We start from the raw sequence: 17,500 nt of genomic DNA on the forward strand, positions 1-17,500 counted from the left end.
GTTCAATAGGCAAGGACTGTGTAAGTGCAAGGAGAGAGAGAGAGAGAGAGACAGAGTGTGTGTGTGTGAGAGAGAGAGAGAGAAAGATAGAGTGAGAGAGTGTGTGTGTGAGAGAGAGAGATTGAGGGGGAGAGAGTGGCAGAGTGTGTGAGAGAGAGTGACAGAGTGAGAGAGAGAGTGATAGACTGAGGAGACACTCTCACACTTTTCCACCATAAACAGAAAGAATAATAGAATAAGGGAACAACTATGCAAGAGAGATCTACACTCAAAGAGCAATAACAAGCGGCAAACTAGATTACCAGCAGAGCAGATCTGTGATCAGCTAACAGGCTGTCAGTGTCATATGAAAGCCTTATCTTTCTAAGGCCCTCTCTGTCTCCACTGGCTCCTCATAAAACCAAGCTTCCTACACACCCACACTTAGAAAACAGTTTTGAAGACTGTAAATGAAATATAAACACAGTTCTCTCCCTCTCTCTCACAAACACACACACACACACACACACAGAAACACAACAAACACAGAGACACATACCCACACAAACACACATACACACACAAATACTCTCTCTCTCACACACACACACACACACACACACACAAACACACACTCAAACAATACATGCATACACACACGCACGCACACACAAACACATACACCGAACACACACAGAGACACAACACAAACACACAAAGAGACACATACCCACACAAACACACACATATACACACACACATACTCTCTCTCTCTCTCTCTCTCTCTCTCTCACACACACACACATATATATGCACACACAGACACGATGTCACTCCCCTTCTGTCTTCCACTATTGCATTCTCTTGGTCCAACAGACGTTTTTGACGCTAAGCCTTGTTGTCTTTTCAAATACCTCTTGTCGAATGCCTGACAAATGGGCAAGATAAGATGACAATTCCCCTGGCAGTTTTAAAAATAAACTGCACCATCTGGGGGGGCTAAGGAGGGGCCTTGTGCTGTACTGTGCCCACGCTAAGTGCCACCCCAATATCACGCTTAACACACACACACACACACACACACACACACAGAACAAAAAAATACAAATTATTCTATAAAATGCTCAGGTAGTTATATCCAATGTAAAACCTTTCTTCTGTATTCACTACCCCACCCAAAAGCACTCGAACACACAAACAACAGCTGTTATAACTGAGTAATGACTCTATACTATAGAGTCTATAGAATAGGATAAACCATTAACAGTTATATTCTGCAACAAATAGCATCATACATTGCTCTCTCCGTCGCTCTATCTATCACAAACACGCATGCAGGCACACACACAGACATATACACACACACACACAATGGCTGCTGATACTGCATGTGACACACCAACTGGCATAGACTGGTACTCTCTCTCTCTAATACACAAACACAAACACACACACACACACACACACTTGATTTCCCTCGCCCCATTGGCTGAGAAAAACCTCTCCCCAAAGGAGTCTTCTTTAAAGGTTAACCTGACCTCATGATCAGTCTTTTCAAGTTGAAGACGGTGCCCAAAACAAGCACAATGCACAATGTAATTTCACTGGTGTTTGTGTGTGTGTGTGTGTGTGTGTGTGTGTGTGTGTGTGTGTGTGTGTGTGTGTGTGTGTGTGTGTGCGCGCGCGTGCGTGCGTGCGTGAGAGGTCAAGTCTGCTGCTTGTTATTCGCTCTAAGCTAGTAGTCTGTATAAGACAAGTACAATCATTTAGTACAATTCTCTAGTCAATCAACAATAAGCACAACAACAATCACATACATACAAATCTATGAACATATTTCATATGTCTATCCTATGTGAGACAGTATTGCTGATGGTTAGAATTATGGTGTGTTATAGTTCTTGGACTAATCCCCTACAAGGAGGCTCTTTCTCTCTCTCTATCTCTCTCTCTCTCCCTTACTGGCTGAGTGTGTGTGTGTGTGTGTGTGTGTGTGTGTGTGTGTGTGTGTGTGTGTGTGTGTGTGTGTGTGTGTGTGTGTGTGTGTGTGTGTGTGTAAGTGTGTATTGAAAGGTGAGGAGAGAATAAGTATTTTTCAAAGAGGGGAAGAGCTTCATTTTTCCATCACGAGCATGGGAAGGAAATCGCCTGGGTATTCATTCACAAGTGACTCCACAAAACAGCTGCCGGTCCAAAAGAAATAGCTGATGTCATCTGAATCCTGTGCTTACAAGTCTATGGTCCCCGGTAATTTAATAGCCGAGATCTGTGTGTCAGAGATGAGACTCTTTTGGGTCGGCCAAAGTTAATGACTAATGCTGGCAAATTAGGAAATTCAGCACAACTTCTTACATTGCACAACCTTTCCCACACATGTTTTTTTAACACGGATGTAAGTTCTAGCAACAGTGTGTTGCTGATATCAAGCCACAAGCCCTGAAAGCTGAACTTCTTTGCTTACCCAGCCTTTCACAGAAACCCTATCTGGAAATGAGGTCGAGCATGTAAAACCTCTGACAGAAATTGTAAAGAATTTTCAACGTGCTAACATTTGCAGGAAGCCTGGTTGTTAGGATAGCAAACACGAACCTCTTGATCCTTTCCGTGACTCCAGTGAAGTTTGCGCATTCCTATCTAGCACAATAAGTTACGGCGCACGTTACACATAAAGTAGCCTATAGGTATACCCTACTTGGAAAACTTGCAACAAATGAGCTCAATAAATGATACTATGAGCTCAAATGACCTTACAATAAAAAAGCAAGTAAAACACGACCGAATTTTCGGAATTACCATTTCACCCTAATTAAACACAAAATGTTAACTTTAAGTAGGCTGGATATTTTTTTTACTAGAGACGCAGACAGTTGAAAAATACTTAATAACTGATAGCGACATGATAAAATGCCACGAAAATGACCATTAAGTCAGACAAGATTTCCCTCGCCAACGGAAATGATGCTGAAGTCGATCATGATAAGAGATATGTGGAGAATACAAGTTAACATTTTCTTACCTCCTCCTCGTGGTTGGTGTACTCGTGATTCAATTCATTCTCCTTTTCTGGTTTGTTATTCATCTTCAAACTATGGCTTATCCAAGCCAGCTATTGTCGTTGTGCGTCCGTCAGATGGAGAGCACCACAGAAGACAATGAACTAGCCGTCAGAGCGCAATCCACAAATCACCCGATTTATTTGTACTCAGCCAGCATTGATGATCAGTCAATAAGATGGGCAGTCAGCAATACGCTAAAGACGAGTCGATCTCCACATCGGTAAATGTAAGCAAGATGCTGTAGCTTCTCACATTAGTTTCAGTTAGCTCGCGCGTGCCACTGTCTCTGTCCCGTGTGATCGCAGAGATGGAATTCTATGGGCTGACTCGTGGGTGCAACTGACGGGGAAAGTTCTCTAACCTGCATCATTGGTGGGTTGGTCATTACGGGGCGTGGGACAGGCGCTACTCCATTGTGTAGTGCAACCTGAAAATGTTACTCAAGGAAACACTACGAACTGTTAAAAACGTTAATGAATAGTTGAACTATATTCGCTCAACGACTAGTTGTGAAACAGATACAGGAACCAGTCAGAATTTCAAATTAAATTATACCAGGTGTTTAGTTTGTGTGTTTAAAAGCTTTCACAGGATTAAGAAGCCCCATCCCGTTAATCTTCGACCCAAGTAGAGAGGCCACAACTGAGATGTTAAAACTAGTAAGAGATAAACTCGCAAATCACTCTTTAGACGTGTTGCCACAAGGTTAGGCATTAACCGACTTTAATGACAAGCCAGTAATGAGTAGCCAAGTCTAAACGTGTGAAAACAGCACCCACAGTTTTCATTCTTATCTCCCATGGTCAATGCAAATACGCCAGTCACACTTGTAACCTGCATAGTCCCACACCGCCTTCGAGCCTCGGGAATGGACGCGGGTGTGCCAGCGAGTAGAGCAAAACCCACGGGTGCTGCTAGCACGTCTCTCTACAGGTTTACTCACCGCACAGCACTGTACCCGCTGGCTATATCTTTACACACGCACACTTTATATGCTGATGCCCAAAGGATAAAAGCACAGGTCCTATTGAGAAGCACGACAGGTGATGGCTTTACAACCCAAATTATGCAACTACTCGTGTTCATCAAATGTAACCTTGACTTTCATTTCATAGGGATGGGCTTCATAAATCTTCAGGCCTTAATTGCATATTAGACGTGAGTGGGGCGTCAGTGCCTGGCATCTTTTGATGTACTACGACGTTGCCCAAGCTATTTTTGATAAGAAAGACAGGAAGGGTGGAGGAAAGAGACACCTCTCTGTAAGATGGCGTTTGGTGATTCATTTCACTGGAAACTAGTTTAACTCACTGTGGTTCAGCTTTCAGTCATACTGTCTTGCATCATATTCGGTATTACAGGGTACAGCCCAAAAGCTTGGACCAATGTCCTTACAGTCATTCAGAGGATAGGAGGGAGTGAAATCACTTAAAACAAAACAAAAATGAAAAACATAAAAATGTAATGTAAAAATGAAATAGAGGGAAGAAATACTTCAAACTTGCTCCATTTTGTGTTCTCAGTGTGTATGTGTGTGATTGTGAGCGAGAGAAAAAAAGAGTGAGATAAAAGGTGGGTGAGAAAGAAGGATGGAGACATTAGGATGCTCCTCGCTACCCACTCCCCCCTCCCCCTCTCGTATCACCACCCAACACCATTCCTCCGAGGCAGGGGGAGGGGGAGAGGAGAGGAAAGGGGGATGAGAGAGCCCGAGAGCGGAGGAGTGCAAGTGAAGTGTCTCAGCTGCTTCTGACAGGAGCAGATACAAGCTTGTGTGGGCCAGTATTTACCAAGCCACTGCACTCTCCCAGCCTCACATTAAACCGATCTGAAGTCAGATCCAGATCCAGGTCCAGCACACCATGAGCTTAAATGTCACACTGTGTACAGGTCAGCACACTAAAACTGAAGTGAAATGCTCCAGGAGGTTGACAGTGACTTGTAATAAACTCAGGTAAGAATGTTTGTGTTTTGAAACACGAGTGTAATTGTTCTACTCATTTGTTTACAAGCCAACCGCCCTTATTTTTTTTTGTATTCAGGATAATCTGCTATTCCAAACCAACTCTGTTATGGTTGTCCCTCATGTTTGTGTGTTGAGGCTCCAGTGTTTCCTCAAGCTTTTACTTTCACAGCCTTTTACTTTCCCAACCACCTGCTTAATACAGCATGAGAAACAACACCATACCAACTATGTGTTAGTTCTCCTCGGTTGAAATACTTCATATGTGCCAGCCTGAACCCTGGAGTGGATTTGGTGGAAGGCAAGGAGAGTTTCCTGTAGTTCTGTTTCTAATGTTTCTTCTCTGTTGAATCATCAGAATGTCTCACAGCTCATTCACAGCCAAAAACACTTCTACCCTTTGCGCATGTTTTGTTTATCTGTAAGAATAGACAGAGACAGATAGAGGGAGTGTGTGTGTGTGTGTGTGTGTGTGTGTGTGTGTGTGTGTGTGTGTGTGAGTGTGTAAGAGAGAGAGAGCAAGACTGAGAGGCAGAGAAAGATGGAGGGAACGGGTGTTCTAGAAGGGGAGGGCATTCAGTCAAACCGCAGTAAACCAAATATGGAAATGCCTTGTTTATCAAGAGCCCACTGTTACAGCACAACTGTTATCATAGCTCTAATGCGCTGCTTGAGGTTTTGATGTGAAACTCAAATGGTATGCGAGACCCCATAAAGCCACGACCTCACCAGGGCCCTGTGAGCACTTGTGTTTCCCCCCCCCAAAAAAAGAGGCAGGCAGAGGAGAGTATTTGCTCTTTATGGGCTGCTTTCATTCTCCGCCAAGATGACTAGTTAAGGATTTATTTTACGGTGCTCCTATTCTCATAGCATGGCCATACAGCCGTAGTTTTCGGTTGGGATGATGATGATGATGATGATGAAAGAAGACATGAAACCAGTGAGTTTTTTGTACGTAACCAAAACACAGTATAATCTGGCCGAATGATATGTTATGTGTTGGTTGTTTGCGCAAGTACCAAAGAGTGAATGCCAGAGTGCTTGTTGTCTGCACCGGACCCAGGAGGGGAGAGTGTCTCTCTGTCATCCCTGCTGTCGGTCCCCCACTACCTCTGGACAGTTCCTGTTAGAGTCCGACCCCCTCCCTGAACAATGGGTCTCCGGCCTTTGTGAGCCACCGGTCAGGAAGTGTGCCGTTCTCCTCGGAGGCGAAGGAGCCGCAAGAGTCGAGGAAGCCCTGCGACCCCACACCCCTCAACCCACACGCCAAATGGGTGACGCATAAGAATAACACCACTCATGCGTAGCCGTGCTTTTGTCTTCGAGGGCGGATGTTGCCGGCGGTTACCTGTGAGCAGTGCTTTCTAGGCTGCGGTAACATAAGTTGTTGTGGTCCTTGCATACAAATGGACTGTTTTAAGTTTTAATTGGTCATGGAGTGGGACACTCAACTTTGACCCTGTGTCCAACACCGTGTGCAGATGCCTACACAAATATCCACACCGTTGACCAACCTGGTTAGAATGTCCATTTGGAATTCCTTGTTGGCTCTCTGGAAAGGTTTTTTTTGGAACTATGAATACATTCCGGTAGATAACTAATCAGTTTTAAGTGGCAAATACAAGTGTTGTTGTGACAGCATATGACTTATTTAAGGGTCCAACCGTTTAAATTGGATGCAGGGCATATTTGGTTATGTTTTTTGATTTAGTGATGTGTAACTGTCAATGAAGACTCCAATCCACATTTGTGCGAGTAAACAAACTCATATTTACCAGTGAATAGTGAACTGCTCCCCTGCTATTTTTAAACGGCAGTCATCACGCCGATTTAAACATCATCGATAGATTTTGACGTATTCATCCCTCACAGCAATGTAATATAAATTGACATTTAATGAAAGCGACTAACCATCAAGCATGCTTCTTCTTACTGAGTTTGATCACGAATCACTCTCCTCAAGTCAAATCCACATCAGAACATGGACGTGTGCTATCCATGTTCCCCTTTCACCTAACCTATGGAGAGGGCAATGAAATGGGGTCACTCGACACTTTTTGACAAGTCAGAAGCAGAAACTGGCATAGATAGGCAGATGCATGGGAGCAGTCAATCAGGAAGTTGAACACAGCTGAAAACCAGTTACAGCTTATGTAGAATCTACATGACCATATCCATGTAAATCTCTATTTATGTTTCACATAGACAGTCCCCCCCCTCCTACACACACACACACACACACACACACACACACACACGTACACAACTGGTATTGTATATAATGTCTTACACAGTTATATCCCTCTGTATATCTGCATAGCTATTAAACATAGATGCCACGCCCCACCCCACTTGGTCAGTTATATCCTATTTCTGTAGCTATTTAACATAGGCACCCCCAACATACACACAACCCCAACTGGGCAGTTATATTTCAAACACACCTATATATTTGTTATAGGGGGCTATAAACTAAAACTAGTCCATTCCTCAAAATAAAAATACTTATGTGCTCATAAAACTAAACTTAAATGATAAAAAAACTTAAAGATTGTAATAACAATTGGGTGGAGACACATGTTCCTTCATCATTTACTTCTTTGTATATCTTTGTATCTATGGTTACACATAAACTATACTGGCACATCCCTCTGGACTCATGACATACTATTCACAAGATGAACCCATAGGCATTTCTTTAGGCTTACTATAGATGCGATTCTGTTTGTGGCATTGTGATTGTAGCTCTGGGCTTAACAGAAATGTTACATTATTGGACAGCGTAGGCACTCATGCCACTGCTATTTCCTTCATCTGCTTCAGTCCAGCAATGGTTTCTCTAAGCAGCTGGAAGCAGTCACCCTGTTGGAGCAACCCCCATCATCAGGACTGCTTTTACCTCTGCTTCAGTGTGTTATGATACAGTCACCCTGTTGGAACAACACCCATCATCAGGACCGTTTGTACCTCTGCTTCAGTGTGTTATGATACAGCTCCACCTGAAATGCATAATATGGACCTAGCCCTCAAAAACCATTGTAGGTAGTGGCGGTGTTCCTCTTCGTGTTGATGTTAATTATTTCTGTTGAAACCCAGGTGGGGCGTCTGCATTCTATAGGTCACCTTTCATACTTCTGAGGGAGGGTACTGGTAGGCAAAGGTTACCTGTCAGGAATCCTTAATTCTCATTGGACAAGACAGTGACCTTTGGTTTGACACACAGATCAGGGGGTCGCCATTTCAGGACCCTGAAAGAGGGAGTCACATCTCATGAGCCTCAGTCTATTAGTCACTGCTAAGCGTTCTGATATCAATAGGTTATTTGAACATTAAAGCAAAAAAGGCACTCATTTCATTTGTGAACTAGGCTACTACAGGAATGGATAGCCAAATATCACATCATGTGACATATGAAATATATAGCTCTGAGTCCAGCGTAGACAATGTTTCTTGTATTGATAGGGCCAGGCTGAAGTCACAGCCCACTGAAAAACTGTCAGGATTGCTTTTTGTCAAAAGGCCAAAACTCACCTGCCCTCCACTACCAAGTCTGCTTCTCTGCCTCCATCTGGTGGACACAACTTAAATTGCAGAATGTACATTTCCCCATTGCCTTTGCCTTTTAGAATCACATTCGTTTCTTCCCAATGTGTTTATTGCAGGAATTATTTATTGCAAGCACAGCAGAGGATGCATTGGTTATCCATATGTGTGTGTTCCCTGTGTATTAAGTTCTAGCCTTGGTCTTTCTTCGGTCAACTACATCAGCTATAGAGACACCATTACACATACTACTGCTGATTTTAGTATTTTAGTATTTTTTAGCCCGTTTGCTACGACATTCCTGTTATTAACTACATTATCCCCACAGGCAAGGACACTTGTGATAAAATCAGACAAAAAATGATTTAATACTTGGAAAGACATCAGCAAATACAAAATCAGAAAATAAAAGTAAATTAATTATTTTAACAAACAATCTTTAGACAAATATAAATAGCATTCATAACAATGCAGTGAAATATACTTTAACTTAGCTCAAGTTAGGATAGCAAGTTAGCAAGTTAGCGCAGCTACTCAGATTTGCAACTCTGGATTTCTTAAACACATGAAGCTAGCTTCTGGCAGGGGTGGATGAGCTCTTGACAGTCTTCTTCAGGTGATGGTAATTGGGCAAGATCTTCATCAGGAAGTCGAGCTGAAGGGTCTGAGGCTGATAATCAACACAGAAAGCATAGATTAGATCTAAAACAACAGACAACAACACAACACAACCTAGTATTAGAGACATGATCATCTTAATTAAGGGATCGCCCTAAACAGATAATAGCCATAGCAAATAGTAAGACACACAGCACAGCTGAGGGTGTTCTTGTGTTTCATCAAATAGTGTCCTGTGGTCCATGGTCCCTTTCTTAGTTCCTAGTTTCGTCTTTAATGTATTTGATTTCTTTACATTATCGGTCTTATTTACTTCCCATCAGGTTACAGACATATAGCTGTAGATTATTTAATATCTCGGTATGTGATATCCTCCTGTTTTTTTTTTTTTTTTAATAATTCAGTTGAATGAGCGCAAGGAAATTATGCCTCACGCATGCCCCCTGTTGTCCCCGATGATCTTTTACAGACGTCAATGTGTTTGATGTCTTTGCATTACTGTCTGTAATTTGTTTGATTTCTCCCATCAGGTTACAGACAACTGAGTATAGTTGAGCTGAACCAATGAGAGGAAGTGACATACCTACACCCCCCCCCCCCCCCCTGCTTCCCCATTGGTCTTTTCCAGGGGGTCACCCCCATCTTTACCTGTGGCCTCTCCGTCTGAATCCTCCGCATGCAGCCGGACCCGTAGATGACCGTGTTCTCTGGGATCACCTCACACGTGTTCAACTGGCAACATGCGCCGAGGATACAGCCGCTGGTGAGGATCACATTCCTGCCCACGTCCGCTGAGGCACAACAGATAGATCATTGTTATAGTTATGATTAAGCTATTTGGAGTTTTATCCAAAGAGACTTACAAAATCAAATAAAAAATTTAAAATATTATTAATTAAAATGAATGACAACATTACAGACAATTACTAAAAATTCACTTTTTGAATCCCTAATGATTATATCTGGTATTAAAAATTCAGAGGGATAAAAAGATCTTTTACTATGTCAGTGTAGTCTCAGAATTGAAATAGCCTACTGGGAAAACCAGCATGTTCAGTAAGTTTCTCTAATGAAGTCTTTGTCTTACCTTTAGATTCAATGACATTGTTGTCCCCAATTTTCAGGGCTTGGGAAACTTGATCAAATGGTTAAGGCCAATTCGGTAAACAGCTAACCTAAATCACTGAATAGGTTTCTGCTGACTGAAATTCCTGAAGACCGATTTGTCCTTGTTTTGGCCACGATACTTTAACCACTCTGCCAAATCTTGCCCTGGATTTTATCAATGCATTACAACTACAAACACGTAGCCTAATAAAAGGATACCGCAGCCGACTTCAAACACATTGTTGATTCCAATTGTCATCGTCTTGGGCTCCACATCTTCTGAGTCAGGCATGATGTTTTCAGGATAGCTGGTAAAATAGTCACGTTTTAGCTTATGGGTCTCAATAAATGACAGACATGTAACAGCAAGTCGATATTGAGGTTACCTGTTAATAATAAGGGCTTGCTCCTCAATCAGATTCCCCTCGCCAATGACTATAGGTCCTGCTTCTGCTATAATACGTGCCTTGGGATGAACCACAGTCCTTGCACCTAGAAGACCACGTTTGTGAGTTACATTTAAGAGATCTTTATAATGGAAAACATCCGCTTGGCAAAACGACATGAAGAACAATTAGAGTCGCACCTATTGTCACATCGCCTCTGATTTCACTCTCCACACAAACGACTGCTCCGGCTGCAAATTTCGCACTGTAAAATAAAAGATGAATGGTGACTTTCAGATGCAGTTTAGCGAAATTAACTAGTGAAATAGATCTGGAGGGTATGCTATATTAGCTAACGTTAGCTAGTCACAATCTCATGAACTGTCATCTACGTGGCTAGCTAGGTAGGCTACTTCAATGACATTCGACCAGTTAATAAAACTGTCAACTTGAGTCTCTGGTGTTTACTGAAATTTGAGTAAACCATTTGTAACTACCCGTTACTGAGCAGATCAATGGGTTGGTGATGTTGATGCTACTATGAAATCAGCCACCGCCTTTACCTACATAGGATGGTGGAAGCTGGATGATGTTGTTATATGGCCTATCGTAAGTTAGCGACCCGTCTACCCACAGGCTTACGTTCTTAAAAGCGGATATAATTACCACCTACTGAAACAAAGAGTTAAATAGTTATACCTTTTCTGATTCGCATTCTGCTTTGAGTTTGGATCCGCCATCTTGATTATGTATAATTTTGTAGGTAATTGATTTACACAGCCTGAGAATTCTTGCTCGATTAAGATGACTAGAAACTTCAAGACAAATGCTACCATCTGCTGTATGCATCTGGTAATACCGGTTTCGAAAAAGGCTTATTAAAATACATTTTATATAGAGATGTTATTCATTTATTTCATTCGTTATTTATTGTTAAAATCTGCTAATAATAAATATATGTCAGGTCACCGATTATACATTTAACATTAGAACAGATACGGAATTGGATAGGTTTTCCTCAGATTCATGAATTGTAACAACCTTGGGTCAGCGAATCATGTTTATCTGAGTATGACAGGTTGATTGACGCGGCACTAGACTGCACAGCAACAATCTGGTGTACCCATCTACTTCTGCAAAGGTTCTGCCAAGATTGGGAGAGAAAATGCTTCAAGAAAATGCAATTATTTTTTTTAGTAATAATCAGTTATTTACAGTGACAGAACACTCCCAAATGCTCAGAGTGCACGCTACCACTTTTATTGTGCTACACACAGCTCTTTATATCTACATACACAGCTCCTATATTTCTGTATATATATCAATTACTTTCAGGTTTTAATTATTTATTATAGCTTGTTTAATCCAGCCAGTGTAATGCATCCAACCAATGTAATGCTGTACAATAAAATCTACAGTACGTTGTTGGGTCATACATTGCCTTGCCATGGTGTTGATTTTTTTATACAAAGGCATACACATACTTTATTTTTTGTTTTTGTTTTGTTTTTTACTACACAGTAAAATTATTAAATGATCTGACAAACCCTCTCTGGTTTAGAAACTTCATCTCTGCTTTCCTACCAGTAGTTACCCGGAAGCTCTTGTTCCCACTACTTGTCAAGTTGGCACCAGGGCGCTGTGTCTTTTGAAAGGGCGTATGGTTTTTGCAAATCAAATTCACGGATAAACATACTCTTAAGGGGAAACACTTTCTAAAGAGAGACTGTGTTAACAGGTACGTTGTAGTCAGTTATTGCGTTATCGATGAATGTCACGTTAATGAGCTCCCTAGCTGGGTGAATATTGATTAGCTTTGTTAGCCTACTAGCTAGCTAAACAAAAAATGTGTCAGCAGTAACAACAAATATGGTTAACGTCAATGAGCTAACGTTAATTGAAGGTCATTTTATGTTGCATGCAGAATTCTCAATGTTCAACTAGTAAGGAAAGTGAGATATAACGTTTAACCGCCTATTTGTATACCATTCAGATGTAACGTAGCTTGGGAGCTACCTTGACAGCCAGTAACTAGCTATCTAGAGTGTCTGGATTTATTTGCTCGGTATGCTAAAAACAGTGGACCTGCTAACTGATAGTTTCATCAAAACATTGCAAAAATGACTGTTAATGTCAATCGGGGTGACAACTCGCATGTCACCATATATTCATACATGTAAAATGTATTTAGTTGCAATTTAGCCGCAATGCTCTTCCTTACCGGCCAACTGTAATCCATTATATATCCGCTAGCTAACGGTAAGCTGCATGATTGTGTGGGCCACTCCTTTGAATGCAGATAGCTGAGGTTGATAGTGTATTATAAAACTCGCGATAATATATCGTTAACGTTACCTAGCACTATAGAGTAAGTTAGGTCAGCGAACTTTAAATAATTCCGATCATCATTGTTAATGGTGGACGTGTCCCATCTCAGGTATGTTGGGTCGAAGGAGTAAGCTAACTTTTAGCTAGTTAACTAGCAAGCTATCTAGTAGTATGCATATTGCTTGTCGAACGGCAAGTTGACAACATCCCAGCTAAGCTGCACAAATTCACGAGGGTGAAAAGTGGAGTTATTTGACATCCTGGCAAGGCACTTCCACGTTTCTGTTTTTGTTGATTTATTATTAGTATCATTAGCTAGATACCGTGCCAATATTGTTGAAAATGACTGGCGCTGAAGTGATGCACGTGCCAATATTGTTCAAAATGACATTGGCGCTGTAGTGATGCACGAGCAGTGAAATGCATTGCTACCCAAATGATTCGATCTCTGAAAGTTTGTCGGTTGCTATGGGCATAACCAGTAACGTGAACATCCCCATCGACGTCCCCTCCCTCTAGGCCGAGCATGTTTAAAGTGAGAGTTAGAAAAGGAATAGTCCCATAATATTAGAATGATATAGCAGAGCAACATGTCAAGAAGGCATTCTATAGCTACCCCTAGGGTAAGTGTCTTTAAAATGCAACTTTGTATCCTTAGCTCTATTCGGTGTTTTTGTGATGTATCCTAGGGATAGTGCAGAAATTAATATTAGCCAGATGGGTACAAGTGATGAAGAGATAATGCAATGTTAACCATTTTAACGGTTGTTGAATTCATTAAGCACTTATGTCGTTTTTCGTAGCTTTTATTTGGTTATATTAAAGTAGGTTGACCAGACGTCCCCGTTTCTCGGTTACAAAGATACAAACATTACACTGTTTTGGAGGTGTTTACGTGTCTGAACTGAAAATGTCTCTGGATTTTGTCTCAGAAATATGGTCACCTTATGTTAAAGAAAACTGTCAACTGATTGATCTAGTCACATATGCATCCACTTACTTAAAAGTTATTCGCCTCCGATGCTGTTATTGTATATAGCACATCTCTAGCTAATTTAAGCAGTATAATTAGTAAAGCACTTACCGCGACCTCAACATTATGCCGTGGTTTGCGCAGTTTCTGTCGTGGTGAAGCACCTCGGTTCTCACAAGTTCTCCGCGGAAGCAGCCAGCCCACTGGGTCTCTGTTATGGATGGTCTTTTGCTTATGGCAGCGAAAAGCTGATGACTGCACCAACTACTTGTCCAGAACGGAGACCGTAAAGCTGAACATTGCAGTGAGCAGCAAACATGAGTGTTTTTCTCCTGCGGGTTTCCAGCGATCAAGCATCCAGCATCACCAAACTCACCTTCTGCACTGCATTTATTTTCTCTACCACTCTAATTCCCCGGTAATCATTCAGCTAAGCTCTTAGATGGGCAATTATTCTTCTTGAAATGTTGGGAATTAATCTGTCCAATAGCCTACTTCTGGATTGAGGAAAATGAGGTAGAATTATTCCCTAACCGTCTCTCTCTTTCCCACCGGACATGTGATTTGGCCTGCGGGACATGATTGCCAAGGATGGTTCTAATTTTATTTGTGCTCCATCGTGACTGGGACTGTCTGCTCAGACAACAGTGGGGCCTGTTGTAAGGCATCCTTAGAGGTCTTTTCTGAGGAGGCATATGACTGAATATGTCACCCTTTCCCATGAGCCTGCAGGAGCTGGGTAATTGCCAGAGAAGAAGGCTGATAAAATGGTTGGCATGTAGCCTAAAGCTTGCCAATCTTTCTTGGTATGTTGTGACTCAGTTGACCTAGTTGTTGGCAGACATGAGGTCTTTAGCATCTGTGTCTATGACTGAGAGGGAGAGAGAGAGGGAGAGAGAGAGGGAGGCAGAGAGGGAGGCAGAGAGGGAGGGAAAGGGAGGCAGAGAGGGAAGGAGAGAGAGAGAGAGAGGAAGAAAGAAAGAAAGAAAGAAAGAGAGAGAGAGAGGAACAACAACACCAAGCAACAAGCTTGCCTCCCGTCATTTACAGCTGTCTGTGTTAGAGATCTGCAACAGCTCTGTTCCAGATCAGGCTTAACTCTGCGTCTGTCAGCTGCTATCCTGGTTTTCATGGTTTGAATGAACTTGTGGAAACGATGGGCGTCAGCACTGATCTCCTTAAACAAGCTTGTTGATCTCCAGAAAAATGCCGACCTGTTCCCACATCACAACACACAACACAACACATCACTCTCACTCACTGATTACATTCTTTATTTAGCCTTTATTTAACCTGGCAAACATTGAGATTCATTTCTTCTGTACAGCTACAGCCAGTTTATCACACAACACCATTAGAATACACCTTTCAAACCTGGAGGGGTTGAAAGAAAGATGTGACAAGTAGGTAGAGCTGTATTTGATCATAAACTCCTCAGAGTCTGCTTGCAGACCCATACAGTCAAACACTGTCAAACATCTGAGACAGCTGTAGCAACAATCTCCCCACCCCACTCCCACTCCCACATCCTCCTATTGTGCTGTCATCTTTGACTCTGCCATCTTTGGTTCTTATGCTTTTTCCTCTTTCCCCTGCAGTTGGACCGCTGTTGTACCACATTACCTTTGAGACTGACTCAACCACTTACTTTTCTTCTCTCCTCTCCTCTCCTTTAACCCCCTCCCACACCCCATCCCACACCAGCTCAGCAGCAGCTTCCTCGGCAGCATGAGTTTGGACGGGGGAGGCAAGCCGGCCAAGGTGGGCTCGCGGGTGGAGGTGATTGGCAAGGGCGAGCGTGGCATGGTGGCGTACGTGGGCGCCACACTCTTTGCCACGGGCAAGTGGGTGGGCGTCATCCTGGACGAGGCCAAGGGCAAGAATGACGGCACCGTGCAAGGCAAGCGTTACTTCACCTGCGAGGAGAACCACGGCATCTTCGTGCGCCAGTCCCAGGTGAGTACACTCCCTCAGGTGGTTAAGTGTGTGTGTGTGTGTGTGTGTGTGTGTGTGTGTGTGTGTGTGTGTCCAGATTTCAGGATTCTGGACACATCACAGTGATCAAGAAAGATGAGGGATTTTCTTTGTAGTGGTAGTCTTCTCTTGTGCAGAGCTGGGATTGAAACAAATTTTCTTTCTCTCTCTTCTCTCTCTCTCTCCCTCCCTCTCTCTCTCTCTCTCTCTCTCTCTCTCTCTCTCTCTCTCTCAGATCCAGCTGCTGGATGAGGGTGGAAGCTCTGCCACCTCCCCGGACACCCCTGACTCTGGCATTGCCAAGCTGCTCAAGAAAGGTGACAGCCTGTGCCCATTTCACCGGGCAAATAGTGTGTGGTATATACCCACTTTGGATATGTGCCCATTTTATCGGGCAAACAGATGCTCAGATTATGGTCTTGTGTGGTATATACTGACTTTGGATATTAGCACTACTTTCATGTCAAATAAAGAGCTCAGAAAAGCTAAAATGAAAATGTGCCAAGGTCTGTCTGTTTTGCAGCACGTGTCTAAATTTTCGCTCTTGTCATTTGCTTTCTTTCAGAGGTGCCAGAGACCCCCAAAGGAGGCAAGCAGGTAAACAAAGCTGGTTTTCACATCACCATCCGACTCTGCCCCAACTGAGGAACCCTAGCTAGAGACATGCTAAACCTGGTAGCTTAACTGTATGTTGTGTTTTTGTGTCTCCTGTTAATTTTCTCTTGCCCATGCGGACAAAAGACGCCATCAGTTAGGAAGGTACCAGTATCTTAAATCTGTGTGTGTGTGTGTGCACTTGTCTGTATCCGGGTCTGGGCTAAGCGGTTTCATGCACATTCTTTCTTCTCTCATGTGCTATGCCTTAAAAATCTTCTCACCTCTTGGTTTCACTTTTGTTAAGATGGATGCTCCACAACCTGTGGTTGTCTTGTGTGATGGTGTTCATGGCTGTCCTGTTCTTCTTTACTTTTTTGCGTCCTTTTAAGTTCCGAAGGGTCATGTTTTTTTACACATGCCATCACTTTAGTTCAGCTTGCTCCATTGGATGCTGTGTCTTTCTCATTTCTTTAGCCCCATGGAGTTATGAGTTTGTCATGTTCAGCTTTAGGTTGTGTTCTTGTATCACTGGCAGTCTTTGTCCCTTTCACGGTCATTGTCTTAAGCTGGTTGTGAAATCACGTCAGACATGAAGATACGATTTTATTTGAATGCAGTCAGTGTTCTCCAATGAAAATGAAAGCAACATAGAAGATACACATCAAAGATGCAGAACAATAATCCTTACCCCTCTCAGACTACCCTTACAGTGTTATTTATATATATATATAGATATATGCTCCCCCACCCTTACCTCTCCCTTTCAGTGTATAACACAGGCTCCCCCATCCGTACCTCTCCCTTACAGTGGATACTATTGGCCCCCTGTAGGATTTAGAACACCCAGCTTTTCCTATCCGTATGGATCTCAAGACTACTAACCCTCTCTCTGTGTGAGTGTGTGTGTGCGTGTGTGGGTGCTTCTTTCTCTCTTCCTGCTCCTGTTGAATGGATATCCTGCCTGTCTTTCTCCTGT

At 42.6% G+C, this 17,500-nt stretch overlaps 3 protein-coding genes across 14 annotated transcripts in view; 1 reads left to right on the forward strand and 2 right to left on the reverse strand.

Annotated features, from left to right (window-relative positions):
• LOC105903148 (RNA-binding protein with multiple splicing-like) overlaps positions 1 to 3,422 on the reverse strand; it is a 35,923-nt gene extending 32,501 nt beyond the window's left edge. For 2 of the 4 annotated variants that reach the window (XR_004165635.2, XM_012830860.3), the window contains exon 1: positions 2,996 to 3,422. Coding sequence is in view for 2 of the 4 variants with exons in the window: in XM_012830860.3 (XP_012686314.1) it covers positions 2,996 to 3,058 (63 nt within the window). In the remaining 2 variants the exon portion in view is untranslated. The remainder of the gene's footprint in view (positions 1 to 2,995) is intronic. The other 2 variants (XR_001162514.3, XM_042710362.1) reach the window with 1 other exon arrangement.
• Positions 3,423 to 8,650: 5,228 nt separating this feature from the next.
• Positions 8,651 to 14,180, reverse strand: dctn6 (dynactin subunit 6). 2 transcript variants are annotated; one of them, XM_031584549.2, is made up of 7 exons: positions 14,065 to 14,180; positions 10,853 to 10,917; positions 10,653 to 10,758; positions 10,486 to 10,574; positions 10,247 to 10,294; positions 9,808 to 9,950; positions 8,651 to 9,211 (listed from the first exon to the last, which is right to left on the reverse strand). In XM_031584549.2, exons 1-7 carry the CDS (start codon positions 14,076 to 14,078, stop codon positions 9,113 to 9,115), a joined length of 564 nt encoding a protein of 187 aa, XP_031440409.1. In that variant the 5' UTR covers positions 14,079 to 14,180; the 3' UTR covers positions 8,651 to 9,112. The 2 variants fall into 2 exon arrangements, with proteins under 2 accessions (XP_031440409.1, XP_031440408.1); XM_031584548.2 differs by lacking the exon at positions 14,065 to 14,180 and adding an exon at positions 11,352 to 11,459.
• Positions 12,122 to 17,500, forward strand: part of dctn1a (dynactin 1a) — a 22,808-nt gene continuing 17,429 nt past the window's right edge. For 2 of the 8 annotated variants that reach the window (XM_031584542.2, XM_031584543.2), the window contains exons 1-5: positions 13,130 to 13,603; positions 15,658 to 15,909; positions 16,163 to 16,244; positions 16,493 to 16,524; positions 16,669 to 16,686. In XM_031584542.2, the coding sequence (XP_031440402.1) occupies positions 13,571 to 13,603; positions 15,658 to 15,909; positions 16,163 to 16,244; positions 16,493 to 16,524; positions 16,669 to 16,686 (417 nt within the window). In that variant the 5' untranslated portion in view covers positions 13,130 to 13,570. Of the gene's footprint in view, positions 12,391 to 12,929; positions 13,090 to 13,128; positions 13,604 to 15,657; positions 15,910 to 16,162; positions 16,245 to 16,492; positions 16,525 to 16,668; positions 16,687 to 17,500 lie in introns of those variants that run through there. The other 6 variants (XM_031584546.2, XM_031584547.2, XM_031584544.2 and 3 more) reach the window with 5 other exon arrangements.

This window comes from Clupea harengus, chromosome 18, assembly GCF_900700415.2.
Source record: "Clupea harengus chromosome 18, Ch_v2.0.2, whole genome shotgun sequence".
In the NCBI taxonomy this organism is placed as follows: Eukaryota; Metazoa; Chordata; class Actinopteri; order Clupeiformes; family Clupeidae; genus Clupea; species Clupea harengus.

Coding starts and splice junctions, on each gene's coding strand:
- dctn6 (XM_031584548.2), bottom strand. CDS start 11,392: ATGGCGGATCCAAACTCAAAGCAGAATGCGAATCAGAAAAG. Junction 10,759..10,852: donor CAGAGGCGATGTGACAATAG/GTGCGACTCTAA, acceptor GTGGTCTTCTAG/GTGCAAGGACTGTGGTTCAT. Junction 10,575..10,652: donor CAAGCCCTTATTATTAACAG/GTAACCTCAATA, acceptor CTATTTTACCAG/CTATCCTGAAAACATCATGC.